The 14843-nt window shown below is 37.8% G+C and overlaps 2 protein-coding genes and 2 pseudogenes across 2 annotated transcripts; 2 read left to right on the plus strand and 2 right to left on the minus strand.

Annotated features, from left to right (window-relative positions):
- Positions 1–55: 55 nt before the first annotated feature.
- Positions 56–1678, minus strand: LOC147948232 (F-box/FBD/LRR-repeat protein At5g18770-like; annotated as a pseudogene).
- A 410-nt stretch (positions 1679–2088) lies between these two features.
- On the plus strand, positions 2089–9202 carry LOC104717309 (mitochondrial pyruvate carrier 3-like; annotated as a pseudogene).
- A 13-nt stretch (positions 9203–9215) lies between these two features.
- LOC104748241 (F-box/FBD/LRR-repeat protein At5g18770-like) lies at positions 9216–10937 on the minus strand. The gene is made up of 4 exons (XM_087480360.1): positions 10771–10937; positions 9881–10652; positions 9646–9789; positions 9216–9541 (listed from the first exon to the last, which is right to left on the minus strand). The coding sequence occupies exons 1-4, from the start codon at positions 10818–10820 to the stop codon at positions 9236–9238; spliced, it is 1272 nt and encodes a 423-aa protein (XP_087336486.1). The 5' UTR covers positions 10821–10937; the 3' UTR covers positions 9216–9235.
- Positions 10938–11128: 191 nt separating this feature from the next.
- On the plus strand, positions 11129–12416 carry LOC104717318 (mitochondrial pyruvate carrier 2-like). Its single transcript, XM_010434869.3, has 5 exons — positions 11129–11290; positions 11510–11608; positions 11733–11785; positions 11927–12000; positions 12145–12416. The coding sequence occupies exons 1-5, from the start codon at positions 11236–11238 to the stop codon at positions 12200–12202; spliced, it is 339 nt and encodes a 112-aa protein (XP_010433171.1). The 5' UTR covers positions 11129–11235; the 3' UTR covers positions 12203–12416.
- Positions 12417–14843: the final 2427 nt, after the last annotated feature.

A 14843-nucleotide genomic window follows, 5' to 3' on the forward strand; every position in this document is an offset into this window, starting at 1 on the left:
CCCAGATTTATTTTAACATATAACAGAGGTTCAAAAAAAAAATTTGGTCTTTTATTCAAAAAAACAAATTTACCCAGGGACCAAAAAATCTTGAGGCACTGGGTATCATCAAAGGATGTCCCTGGATAGTATAGACATTTGCAGCCTCAGCCACTGTAGTAATAACTTCGAATTTACACAAACTAGAGCGTCTTGGAGAGTCAAAGAGTGATTTAAAGTGATCATCAGACTTGTGTTTCTCTCCCTGAGACAGATTCAAACGTAGAACGAGCTTCTTGAGTGATGTCGCATTGTCTAGAAAGTATCTAACCAGTTTCTTCTCTGTTTCTTTCTCCGTTATTGGGCTTTCCATTTCAACAGACTCAAGGGACGATACCAAACAAAAAGACAGCACAGTCGAAAGCTTGGTTTCCCTTCTTAAATCATCTTTAACTAATTCCTACAAACACCAATCAAGAAAAATGAGCAGATGACAAAAAAAGAAAACCGTTGTTAGGTAAGAACTTGTAAAGTGTAAACTAAAGCAAGTCAATACCAAGGTCAAGTGTTTAAGATTCGGGCAGACGGATCAAGTCACGAAATTTGGGTAGTGGTTTAATGTCGTCTTGGAGATAATAGATCAACTGCGACCAAAGAGAAGAAGTCATACAACATTGGAAGTTATATAAAAACATTTGAAGTAATGGAAAAGTTTAGAGTTTATTATCATCAGCTTTGTTCTACGTACCTGAAGAGTCTTCCGTGAGATGGTCATAACTTTAACGGCCGTAAAATTGCTAAGAAGATTGTAGATAACATTTATTTCTGATAATATATAACCCGCTATGTCGCGGCGGTCGACATCGATATCAATGTCAACCTTGACAGAATCACTCATACTGATAATCTTGAAGAATCTTTTGAAGTTGTAATCTATGAGAGTCAGATACTTAAGCCTCGGAGTATCAATCTCAACAACTACATTCCTAGGCAATTTAACATCTTTCAAGTACATGATCTTGAGACAGGGTAAGGAAAGAGACTCAAACTCAGTCAGCCTTGTAGAATAGAGCTTTAAGCATACCAAATTCTCACAAACAGATTGGTTTAATGGAATCTTCATGCTCTGAAGTGCGAACTGATTATCAACTTGGAAGTGTTGGATCTTGCGCTTCAGCACTCTAACGAGACAGGGCTCGTAAATAGAGACACATTCAGTGACTAGCTTGAATTCACGCAAGTAGAATTCGCTCTGGAAACTCAGAAACTTGTTGATGAAATCCACACATGCTTCGTGATTTGGGAAATCAAAGCTGTCTACATCTAAAACCGGAACCCATTTCCAGGGATTTCTCCACCTAGAGGACAAAACACTTGTCCAAACAGCTTCCTCAGTTGTAAGAAAGCTAAGTATATGAGATAACAAGGGTTCAGGTAATAAGCTTATCCTATCTTCCCCTCTGCTATCACATACTACTCTCTCTCCACGTGCCTCCTCAAGTAACCTAAAATTATGGATTTCACCCTGAAATTAGTTAAGTTTAAAAAAAAAACTGATACAATTTTACAAATTCACGAATACAAAAGATTGAGAAAGTAAAAAAGAAAAAAAACTGGAAAAGATCAATAGAGAGAGAGAACTTAATTACGTCCTTATAGATGTTTTCAACCCCGACAAGCTCATGAGATCATTATCCATTTAAGTTATCTCAAGTTCTTCGTGCTATATCGAGTAATCAATCTGCCTCCGTTTAGGGTTAAGTTGTAAAGAGTGCAACACACGTTATTAGGTTTTCGCTATGAATGTATCAAGAACAACAACAAGAGCAAAGCTTATATATACAGTAAAAACCCTATAGTTTTAGTTACAGAAGATATGATATGCTAAAGGTCCAGTAACAATAGGCCCAATACAAACTTTGAGGCTTGATCATTGTTGTAAAATCAAGAAGGTTACTATTGGCTTTATTGCACCGCTTAAACGACACCATTTTTGAATAGCAATTTTCTTTTCGTTGATATCTATATTCACTGAAACAAGACATAAATTGACCAATAGATGTAGATAGAACAGAGAAATTCTACGAAGAAGAAGACGAAAAAAAGTTGATGGTGACATCAAAGCTTCATGCTCAATGGAATCACCCGGCAGGATCTAAGACAAGTGAGACTCAACTCAGTTCACACATTGTTTCATGATTAAATTTACTCTTATTATCTTTTATTTGGTTTTATACATAGATGAATCTACTATGACTGTACTGAAACGTTACTATTGGATAAATGTATGAATTTTCTGATGTTATAGCAACTCATCACTTCGAATTCTCTAATGGATTCGTTTGTTTTTCTTGTTGTTATTGTTAAGGATACACCTTGATACGCAAGCGATATGTTCTTTATTACTCAATATTCCGTATCATGCTGTATATAGAATATTCTGTTTATACTCTTTAGTCTAGAATGTTCTTTCTGTACAACTATATATATCTTTGTAAAGCTATCGTTTATGAATAAGACTCATCTTCTACATGGTATCAGAACAGTAAAAAGATTTCTGAATTTTTTTTTCCATCTCCCCGAGTCCTTCTTTCTTCTTCTCTCTCTCTGTTTCTACTTTTCTCTCTTTCTCTCTGTTTTGCGTTTTCTCCTCCCTTGTCTCCATGTCTAACACCGCTGAAGTCATTGATTCCACCCAAAGCTTTCTTAACATCAACATGAGCAATGTTATTAAGCTTACCTCCCTTAACTACATCACTTGGAGCCTACAGATCCACTCTCTGCTTGATGGGTATGACTTAGCCGGATATGTTGATGGTTCCACTGCTTCTCCGGCTCCGACAATTGTCTCCAATGATGCCACCATTCCGAATCCTGATTTTCTCAAGTGGAAGAGACAGGACAAGTTGATCTACAGTGGTCTTCTCCGCACTCTTCTCGGCAACCTCTTGTTACAACCACCAAAACTGCTGCTGAGATGTGGAGAACCGTTGCTGACATTTTTGCTAAACCCAGCAAGGGTCACATTCAACAGTTACGCCTTCAACTGCAACAATTCTCCAAAGGTGATAAAACGATCGATGAGTATATGCAAGGATTAACCACTCGTTTTGACAAGTTGGCTCTCCTCGGTAAGCCATTTGATCTCGATGAGCAAATAGAGGCAGTTCTCCGTGGTCTTCCTGAAGACTACTGCTCTGTTGTTGATCAGGTTGAAGGTCGTGAGGTCTCTCCCAAACTCACCAAAGTTCATGAAAAACTTCTCCACAAAGAAGCTCAGTTGTTGACCGCTGCTACTGTCGCACCTACCTCTATTCCTCTCACTGCCAATCTCGCCACCTCTCGCTCTCGTACTCATCCACACAAGTCCAATCAGCGTAATCATCAACAATGGAACAATAGGTCATCCAATACCTATTCCTCGCCGCGTCAAGACAATCGCTCTGCTGGTGGTTATCAAGGCAAGTGTCAGCTGTGTGGTATCTTCGGTCATAGTGCCAAACGCTGCCCTCAGCTTCATCAAGTCGCGTCGTCCACGGGTCTTCTTCCCACGCCCTCTCGTCCATGGCAACCTCGTGCCAATCTCGCACTCACTGCTCCACCCTCAACCAATCCATGGCTCCTGGACAGTGGTGCGTCTCATCACATGACTAGTGATGTCCATCACCTTGCGACTCACCAGCCGTATCATGGTGATGACTCTATTCTTATTGGTGATGGTTCCGGTCTCCAGATCTCTCACACTGGTTCACTATCTCTACCCTCTCTATCTCCCTCTCAAAAGCTACTGTTAAATCGAGTTCTTTGTGTTCCTCATATCCACAAAAACTTAATCTCTGTTTATTGGCTATGCAATGATAATAAAGTGTCTGTGGCATTCTTTCCTGCTTCCTTTCAGGTGAAGGATCTGAGCTCGGGGGCCCTGTTACTCCAAGGCAAAACTAGAGACGAGGTTTACGAGTGGCCGGCTTCACCAACAACTCTCTCCGCTTTCTTTGCTTCAACATCCTCAAAACCATCCTTAGTGGACTGGCACCATCGCTTAGGCCACCCTGCTTCACCTATTCTCAAATCTCTAGTCTCTAAATTCTCATTACCTTACTCTGAAACTTCTTCTCAACATTTGTTTTGTTCTGATTGCTCTATTAATAAAAGCCACAAGCTTCCTTTCTCAACCACTTCTATCACATCCACTCGACCCCTTGAGTATATTTTTTCCGATGTCTGGACTTCTCCTATTGTGTCAATAGACAACTACAAATATTATCTAATTCTAATCGATCACTACACTCGCTATACCTGGTTATATCCTCTTAAAACCAAATCCCAAGTTCGTGAAACATTCATCCCCTTCAAAGCCCTCGTGGAAAACAAGTTTGGAACAAGGATTGGCACCTTATATTCAGACAATGGTGGGGAGTTTGTGGCCCTCAAACAGTTTCTGTCAAGCTCGGGTATCTCTCATTTCACCTCACCACCGCACACGCCGGAGCACAATAGACTTTCTGAAAGAAAGCACCGTCACGTGGTTGAAACTGGCCTCTCGCTTCTCACACATGGTGGTCTTCCCAACACTTATTGGCCGTATGCTTTTTCCGCCGCCATCTATCTCATTAATCAGCTTCCAACACCGGTCATTGCCATGGAGTCTCCGTTCCAGCGGTTGTTGGTTCATCTCCGAACTATTCCAAGCTGAGAGTGTTTGGCTGTCTCTGCTTCCCCTGGTTACGACCATACACATCTCATAAGCTTGAGCACAGATCAACTCCATGTGTGTTCTTGGGTTACTCTCTCACCCAGAGTGCCTACCTGTGTCTTCAACCTAGCACTGGCCGTGTTTATGTATCTCGTCACGTTAAATTTGAAGAAACCCGGTTCCCGTTCAAATCAACTCGTGTCTCCTCCCCTGAATTGCCTCTTTCCTCCTCCTCTCCAGTTCCACCTTCTGTTGACGTCATTCCGTTCTCCCCGCCGCCACTCGTCTCGTCGCTGGAGTCTACGCCTGGACCGTCGAGCTCCGCTCCTCACCGGAATACGTTGCTGGAAATCAATTCCACAGCTACGGTAAGTTCTCCTAACTCACCTAGTGTCATTGCAGAATCCGATAACATCAGGCCCAGCTCATCACAAAATCCAGGCCCAAATCCTAACCCTACTTCACCCCTAGAGCCCAATAAAATTTCACCTACTCACTCTGTTTGTAGCCCATCTCCATCATCTCCTTCCTCGACATCTCCTACTCCATCGACCTCTCAATCTCCCTCCCCTGAACCTAATCCAATTATCGTTCCTCCACCACCGATTCAAAATAACCATCCTATGCAGACCAGACGTAAAAACAACATTGTTAAACCAAAATCCAAACTCAACCTTTCCGCTGCATTATCCTCTCCCTATCCCACCGAGCCTCTAACCGTGAACCAGGCGATGAAAGACAAGATTTGGAGGGAAGCTATGTCTGGAGAGATTGACGCCTTTGCCCGCAATCAAACCATGTCTCTAGTTCCGCGACCACCAAACCACAATGTAGTCGGCTGTAAGTGGGTTTATAAGAATAAATTTTTACCAACTGGGAAACTTGGCAGGTGCAAAGCTTGGCTTGTTGCCAAGGGATACAACCAACAATACGGTCGTGACTACACCGAGACCTTCAGTCCTGTGATAAAGGCAACAACTCTCCGTTTGGTTCTTGATGTCAATGTGAGCTCTTCCTGGCCGATTCTTCAATTAGATGTCAATAACGCATTTTTACAGGGGACTCTCAATGAGGAAGTCTACATGGAACAACCGCCGGGTTTCGTTGACAGCGACCACCCGTCCTATGTGTGTCACCTTCACAAAGCAATCTATGGACTCAAGCAAGCTCCGCGTGCCTGGTACACAGAATTACGGTCCTGTCTTCTTAGTGATGGGTTTCAAAATTCTCTGGCCGACACCTCTCTGTTCATCCTCCGACGCGGCAAGACGTTTGTCTATCTCTTAGTATACGTCGACGATATACTCATCACTATTAATGACAATTCCTCCATTCAACGAGTTCTTCACTCCCTTGCTGATCGATTCTCCGCCAAGGATCCAGAGAAGCTTAATTACTTTCTCGGCATTGAAGCTCATCGCACTGCTAAAGGCTTGCATCTTTGTCAGCGCAAGTATATCATCGACTTACTTCAGCGTTACAACATGCTCTATGCCAAACCCGTTGCAACTCCGATGGCCTCTTCTCCGAAGCTTACTCTCAAGTCCGGTTCTCCTCTTCCCGATGGAACTGACTATCGCAGTCTTGTTGGCAGCTTACAATATCTTTCATTTACAAAGCTCGATATCAGCTATGCCGTCAACCGCTTGTCTCAATTTATGCACCGCCCAACTCAAGAACACTGGCAAGCTGCAAAACGGGTACTTCGTTATCTAGCGGGAACAACAATTCATGGTCTTTTCTTTGCTGCCAAGAATAACCTCGCTCTCCATGCTTACTCCGATGCTGATTGGGCAGGCGACAAGGATGACTATGTTTCAACAAACGCTTATATTGTTTACATGGGTACTCATCCTGTCTCCTGGTCCGCAAAGAAGCAGAAAACGGTTGCTCGCTCTTCCACTGAAGCCGAATACAGAGCTATTGCCAATACCTCTGCAGAACTTCGTTGGATTTGTAATCTCTTAACCGAGCTGGGTGTCCATATCCGTGTCATACCGACAATTTACTGTGATAACGTCGGTGCCACCTTCCTCTGTGCAAACCCCGTTTTTCACTCCCGCATGAAGCACCTTGCTTTAGATTATCATTTCGTTAGAGGCCAGATTCAGCAAGGACAGCTTCGTGTATGTCACGTTAACACCAAGGATCAGCTCGCCGATGCCTTGACAAAGCCACTTACACGTGCACCGTTCATTCACTTACGTCACAAGATTGGAGTGTCTCCCGGCCCTCCATCTTGAGGGGGCATGTTAAGGATACACCTTGATACGCAAGCGATATGCTCTTTATTACTCAATATTCCGTATCATGTTGTATATAGAATGTTATGTTTATACTCTTTAGTCTAGAATGTTCTTTCTGTACAACTATATATATCTTTGTAAAGCTATCGTTTATGAATAAGACTCATCTTCTACAATTATTTGGTGTTAAATAATCAGTTCATTTCAGTTTCTGTTTTGATTCAGTTGATTTTTTTCTCTGTAACCAGTCTATGCCACCATGATTATCTATTTGCATAAAATTCAAACTTTTGAATCTGAGGATGTATAGATGATACAATAATATGCTGCTACCAACTTTGACTCTGTAGGAATTTTGATTGAATAAAAGCTCAACCGAATGAGTTTATTATGCATAGATTCTTATTCGGTTCAGATCGATTTTTGGTTTAGTTACTTCGGTTTAGACCGGTCTGGTTAAAATTGCTCTGTTTTTTTACCAGTTGATTCGAAATTTAATCAAACTAAGGTGTCGACTGGTTCTCCCGCTACCTCCCGGAAACGCTGCGTTTGCGGATGGTAGCGGTTGCTAGCGATTGGTGCCAATCACACAAACCGCTTCCAATCGCTCCCAGCCGCTCCCAATCGCTCCCAACCACTGAATTCCAAAAGCTGCTTTCCACAAGCGTTTGCGGTTGCGGGCGTTTGCGTTTGGATTTTTTTTTTTTTTTTTGAAAAAACTTGAAACAAATCAATGATAATGAAATATTTTTTATATATACTTTTTACCTAACTATTTTATTCATTAAGGATGGAAAAAAATGAACTACGGATATGATTGAGAATATTAAAAAATAAACAATTGGAAGAAAATAAGATTTCAATTAACAATAACCCGGAAAACTTGATGTAAATTTAATGGCACATCGCAAATAAGTTCAAAAAAATCTAAATAAATATAACATTTCATCAGAAATTTAAGAAAAATAAGATTATTTGTGAAATATATAAAAACAAATCACGAGTGACTCTTCTCAATTCTCGCTTGATCATTACTACTGATGCAAATACTGTCCCACATAACTTATTGAGTGTATGAGATTTAAGAAAGAAGATCTACGATCTAAAACATATGTTAGTCATTTATCAAATTACTTGATTAAAGTTTTGGTAAAAAGTCAAATGCATAAAGTAATAAGTATTTCACAATGAAATTTATTTGTTTTTTAAATAATTATTTTAGTATTTTTAATGAATTTTAATTATAAATCAAGTTTAATAAAGTTTTTGATATTTTAAAACATTTATATAATTATATATCACATTTATTTATGTTCCAACCGCTATTGCACCCGCTGGTCAACCAGTCGTAAACCTCCCGCAAACGCACCAATTTTAAACCGCTAAATCAGTCGTTCAAAACGCTTAATAACGCTTGAAACCGCAATCGCCCGCTTCCGCAATCTCCCGCAACCGCAACCGCAACCGCAGCGTTTGAACCAGTCAAGCCCTAAGTGCATTTTTTGGTAGCTTGAGCAAGTTTTCCTACAGAACCTGAATTGTAAAGTCATTTTGTATTTCTTCAGTTCATTTTTGGGCACCGACGTTTAAATGGGGTATAAGCATTGCCAACATTGCAGACTTTCGGAAACCTCCAGAGACACTTTCATACCCTCAACAACTTGGTATTGATACTCTTGACAAATCTCCTAATATAAATGCTTCATATCGTTTTCATTGTGTCGCCATTTCTCAGTCTTCTTACAGTATATTTTTTTTGCTATCTATTGTCATCAGTGATCACAGGAACTGGACTTATTTGGTCACGTTACAGTACTGTAATCACTCTGGTATGTTTACTGCAACTCATGTTCATGTCATTGTTTATTATTATGATTTTGTTGTAACTTTTGTTTACATAAAAATTAGAATCTCTTTAGTGTTAGTCTTGGTATGGCGGCTGACAGGCATATACCAACTTACTCGTAAAATAAAGTAAGATCTAGAGAACATTACTCTCTATACTTGCATGAGATACGCGTTGAAGTGCTTTTGTTTCAAACTTCACTATTGCTTTTTTTGTCTCTGTTTTGACATTGATATATGTATTGTTTGCAGGCATTATTATGCATCTGAAGCAGATCCTATTGTTGCAAAAGAATGATGAAGACACCCAAATCTGTTTGGGGTTATAGATTGTTTATTGCAGTTAGAAATTGAAATGTTAGTGTGACTACTATGATAGTATTACTTTTCCACACTTTTCAACCTAAATGGTAACAATAAGGTCCATCTCTAAAAATGTATGCTTATAGTTGGACCGGAAAAGTTTTATTCATATTTTTGCAGTCTGAACCACTGTAATAACTTCGAATTTACAAACACTAGAGCGTCTTGGAGAGTCAAACAGTGATTTAAAGTGATCATCAGACTCGTGTTTCTCTCCCTGAGACAGATTCAAACGTAGAACGAGCTTCTTGAGTGATGTCGCATTGTCTAGAAAGTATCTAACCAGTTTCTTCTCTGTGTCTTTCTCCGTTATTGGGCTTTCCATTTCAACAGACTCAAGGGACGATACCAAACAAAAAGACAGCACAGTCGAAAGCTTTTTTTCCACTCTATAACCATCTTTAACTAATTCCTGCAAACACCAATCAAGAAAAATGAGCAGATGACCAAAAAAAAAAAAAACACATTTCTTAATTAGTAAGAACTTGTAAAGTGTAAACTAAAGCAAGTCATTACCAAGTTCAAGTGTTTCAGATTCGGGCAGCTCTCCAGTACGATTGGCAATACCACCAAAGAGGCGTTTACGAACATTGAAGCACGCAGACGGGTCAAGTTACGAGATTTGGGTAATGGGTTAATGTGCTGGAAACAATAGATCAACTGTGACCAAAGAGAAAAAGTCATACAACATTCGTAACATTGGTAATGGAAACGCTTAAGAGTTTACTATCATCAACTTTGATCTACGTACATGAAGAGTCTTCCGTGAGATGGTCATAACTTTAACGGCTGTAAAATTGCTCAGAAGATTATAGATAACATTTCTTTGCGATAATTTATGAGCCATTTCCTCAAAGTCGACATCAATGTCAACCTTGACAGAATCACTCATACTGATAATCTTGAAGAATCTTTTGAAGTTGTTATCTATGTGAGTCAGATACTCAAGCCTCGGAGTATCAATCTCAACAACTACATTCCTAGGAATTTTAACACCTTTCAAGTACATGATCTTGAGACAGGGTAAGGAAAGAGACTCAAACTCAGTCAGCCTTGTAGAATAGAGCTTTAAGCATACCAAATTCTCACAAACAGATTGGTTTAATGGAATCTTGATGCTCCGATATCCAAACTTACTATCAACTTGGAGATGTTGAATCTTACACTTGATCACTCTAACGAGACAGGGCTCATAAATAGAGACTTTATTTCCAGTGACTAGCTTGAATTCACGCAAGTAGAATTCGCTCTGGAAACTCAGAAACTTGTTGATGAAACCCACACATGCCTTGGATTTTGGGAAATCAAAGTTGTCTACGTCTAAAACCGGAACCCATTTCCAGAGATTTCTCCACCTAGAGGACAAAACACTTGTCCAAACAGCTTCCTCAGTTGTAAGAAAGCTAAGTATATGACATATCAAGGGTTCAGGTAATAAGCTTATCCTATCTTCCCCCCCTATGCTATCACATACTTTTTTCTCTCCACGTGCCAGTTCAAGTAAACTAATTGTGGATTTCACCCTGAAATTAGTTAAGAAGAAAAAAAACTGATACAATTATTACAAATTCAGGAATAGAGATACACAAGATTGAGAAAGTAAAAAACTGGAAAAGATTAATAGAGAGAGAACTTAATTACGTCCTTATCGATGTTTTCAAAACCGACAAGCTCATGAGATCATTATCCATTTAACTTATCTCAAGTTCTTCGTGCTATATCCAGTAATCAATCTGGCTCCGTTTAGGGTTAAGTTGTAAAGAGTGCGACACACGTTATTAGGTTTTCGCTATGAATGTATCAAGAACAACAACAACAACAAGAGCAAAGCTTATATATACAGTTAAAACCCTATAGTTTTAGTTACAGAAGATATGATATGCTAAAGGTCCAGTAACAATAGGCCCAATACAAACTTTGAGGCTTGATCATTGTTGTAAAATCAAGAAGCTTACTATTGGCTTTATTGCACCGCTTTAACGACACCGTTTCGTGTAGCATTTTCTTTTCGTTGATATCTATGTTCACTGAAACAAGACATAATGGACCAATAGATTTAGATAGAACAGAGAAACTCCAAGAAGAAGAAGACGAAAAAAAACGTTGATGGTTACATCGAAGCTTCAAGCTCTATGGAATCACCCGGCAGGACCTAAGACAAGTGAGACTCAACTCAGTTTCAGTTCACACATTGTTTCATGATTACTTAATTTACTCTTATTATCTTTTATTTGGTTTTCTCCATATATGAATCTACTCAGACTGTACTGAAACGTTACTATTGGATAAATGTATGAATTTTCTGATGTTATAGCAACTCATCACTTCAAATTCTCTAATGGATTCGTTTATTTTTCTTGTTGTTATTTGTGTTAATTAGTTCATTTCTGGGCTCCAACGTTTAAATGGGGTATAAGCATTGCTAACATCGCAGATTTCCAGAAACCTCCAGAAAACATTTCATACCTTCAGCAAATTGGTATATTTACTTACTACTCTTTGGTGTTACAATATCTCTCGAGTTAATCTTCTTTTTCTTCTTCTTAATTATTACATTTTTTTTTTTGTTTTGTTATAATTTTATCTAAAATTGGTGTATTTAGCTGTGACATGTACGGGAATGATATGGTGTCGTTGCAGCACTGTGATTACTCCTGTAAGTTTCGTTTTCTTCTTCTTTAGTAGTCCCTTTTTGAGTTTTGTAATGATTTTGTCATTTTGTGATTAGATTATAATATTGGTTAGTATATCTCAATTTATTAAATTTTTGGTTGACTCTTTGACTTTTGTTTTACAGAAAAACTGGAACCTGTTTGGTGTTAATGTTGCTATGGCAGCCACTGGGATTTATCAACTTACTCGTAAAATAAAGTGAGTTCATAGACAACTTTTACTTTTTGCTTTTGCGTTTTACAATTTACATGAGACGTACAACAGGTTAACAAAACTAGCGGTTTATAGTAAACTTGGGTTTCAATGATTTATATCTTTGACAAATGGTTTGTTTATATATAGGTATGATTACGTTGTATCCGAAGCGGAGACTACTGCTGTTGAAAAGGTTTCTTCATAAATCTTGTAACTGGGACATCTCTCTTGTATCATCATACTGTATTATATTATATGCCAATTGCCAAATGTTACATTCTCACATGTGACATGCTTGATAAATAAATCCCGAGGTTAGTTTCAAATGTAAGTAAACTATATGACAGGACAGGACTATTGTTGAGGATTATTTGTTGATTGTTCAGTTTCAAAAAGGTTTCTATTGTTTCAAACGCTAACTTTTGCGTTTGCCTTTGCTTTTACATATGTGGTAAAATAGAGTAAATCACACACTTTTGGTTAATTAAGACAATAATCTCACTTTGGATGCTTTTAAGATAGAAGAAGCGTATAGACTTTGATAAATTTATCAGCCACTCGGCCCACTCTTGTTTTATAATGTAAATTTCTTAGTCTTACACCATTGTACCCAAATAACTTAGCGTGGTTGGCAACAAAGATACTTTCTGTCACTAATGTTGGGAAAAACGTCTTTTTCATACCTGGACAATTACACTATGTTGAATTCATACATTGGACTATCGACTGTGCTAAAACATACATGTAGTTTTAAAATATATGAATTTCATACCTAAACTTTCGATTTTGTGCCTAAATATACAAAAACGTGTTTAATGTGTAACTCTGTTAATTTTTCGGTTAAGTAAATCTGACGTGGAATCCACGTGTAGAGATAGTAAAACGACGTCGTTTTACATTTAGTTGAGAAATTAAAATTAAACCAAAATGTCTAAATCTAGACTTGAACTCAGACCTTTAGCATTCAAACCAACAAGTTTAAGACCAACTGAGCTACCAAACCTTTTCTTAAGCTTACAAACGTATTATATATATATATATATATATATATATATAGAATAAATAACAGTTCCAAACAAACAGAGAAATCTCCAAAAAAATATCTTTGGTGAAGAAAAAACAGTCGCCGGAAAAGGGTTGCCACCAAAGCTTCGCCGTAAACAAAATCAGATTGTTAACAAATTTCAATTTCTTCTCTCTCCCTCAATTTCAATTCCTTGGTTTACTGTTTCCTTTAACAACCCAAAGATCTCAGATTGTTAACAAATTAAGAATTTTGAGCAGTGTATCAGTCATGGCTTCTCTTACCAACAAAAATTCCTCCTCTTCTCCTCCAATCCCTAACAGACCAAACCCTAATCCCAGAAACTCAGAAGCCGGTGACCTGTTACGGCGGAGCTTTGGTGGCAATTCCGGCGGGAGTAATAACTACGAGTCGTTTGACGAAGGTATGGAAGAGAAACCCGACCAAACCTTACACTCTCGGACCCAAGATTTTTTTGGGATTTCTCAGGTTGTTCGGAGTTATTATGTTATCATATATATATTTGTTTGTTTGCAGAACAAAATCTTCAGTAGCTCAAATGGTATTAAACCGCTGGTTTGTATGGTAAAGGTTACGGGTTCGAGACTAGGGTAAGTTGTTTTGGTTCAATTTTAATTTCTCAACTAAATGTATCTGTACACGTTGGATTCCACGTCAGATGGATGTAACGGAAAAATTAACAGAATTACACATTAAACACGTTTTTGTATATTTAGGCACAAAATCGAAAGTTTAGGTATGAAATTCAAAGTTTAGGTATGAAATTCAAATACTTTAAAACTACATGTATGTTTTAGCACAGTCGATAGTCCGATGTATGAATTCAACATAGTGTAATTGTCCAGGTATGAAAAAGACAATTACACTAAAATGTGTACTAATTAATGACTAATATGTACACTAGGTAGTAACCCGTGCTATAGCACGGGACAAAATTTTTTCATATAAATTTTAAATTCGTAAATGAGTAAAATTATATTAACACGGGTGCTATAGTACATGTGCGTACACGGATGCTATAGTATTTTCATTTAAATTAAACATAAACGTATTTACTCTGGAACTGGAAACACGTCCAGTTCCGTTCCATCTCCTCACTTCCCAACTCATCACCTCTCATCCAGTCTCATCTCGTATTGTCTCATCCATTCTCGTCTCATCCCGTCTCGTTCCGTATCCATCATAATATTATGTCTTATGTTCATTCTCTTTTAAATAATTACTCGTTAAACAATATTTACTAAAAGAGATTGGGTAAGAATTTAGATGGGATACATGAGTTCTCTGTTGATTTTTTGTATTTAGTTAGTTGAAATTATCCAAAAAATTATAATTTTCAAAAATATTTTCAAAAATATCAAAATTTTTAAAGTTCTCGTTCCAAAGTCGTTAATTACCTGTCGTATAGTAAATCCTTATCCAAATTAGTGAAAGCTTGATACTTGAATTCATCTATCTATATTTTTTATTTTGTACTTTAATCTAAATTTTATGTCCTTTTTTAAAAAAAAAACTATTCAATATATTATTTTTTATTATTCGAATTTACCCGTTTCAGTTTACATATACTCTTTCTCGTCTTAATACCATAAATAAATTGGAATTTTCTCAAAATTTTAATTTATCTAAATTAGTGGAAACACTATAGATAAATTCTTGTAAATCCTTATCTAAATTAGTGGAAACTTGACAATTGAATTTATCTACCTATATTTTCTGATTTGTACTTTTATTTAAAATTTATGTCTCTCTTTTTTTTTTAAAAAGAAATGATCAATATATTGTTTTTCAATATTTGAAT

The sequence above is a fragment of the Camelina sativa genome, chromosome 2 (assembly GCF_030686135.1).
Source record: "Camelina sativa cultivar CO46 ecotype springtype chromosome 2, ASM3068613v1".
Lineage (NCBI taxonomy): Eukaryota > Viridiplantae > Streptophyta > Magnoliopsida > Brassicales > Brassicaceae > Camelina > Camelina sativa.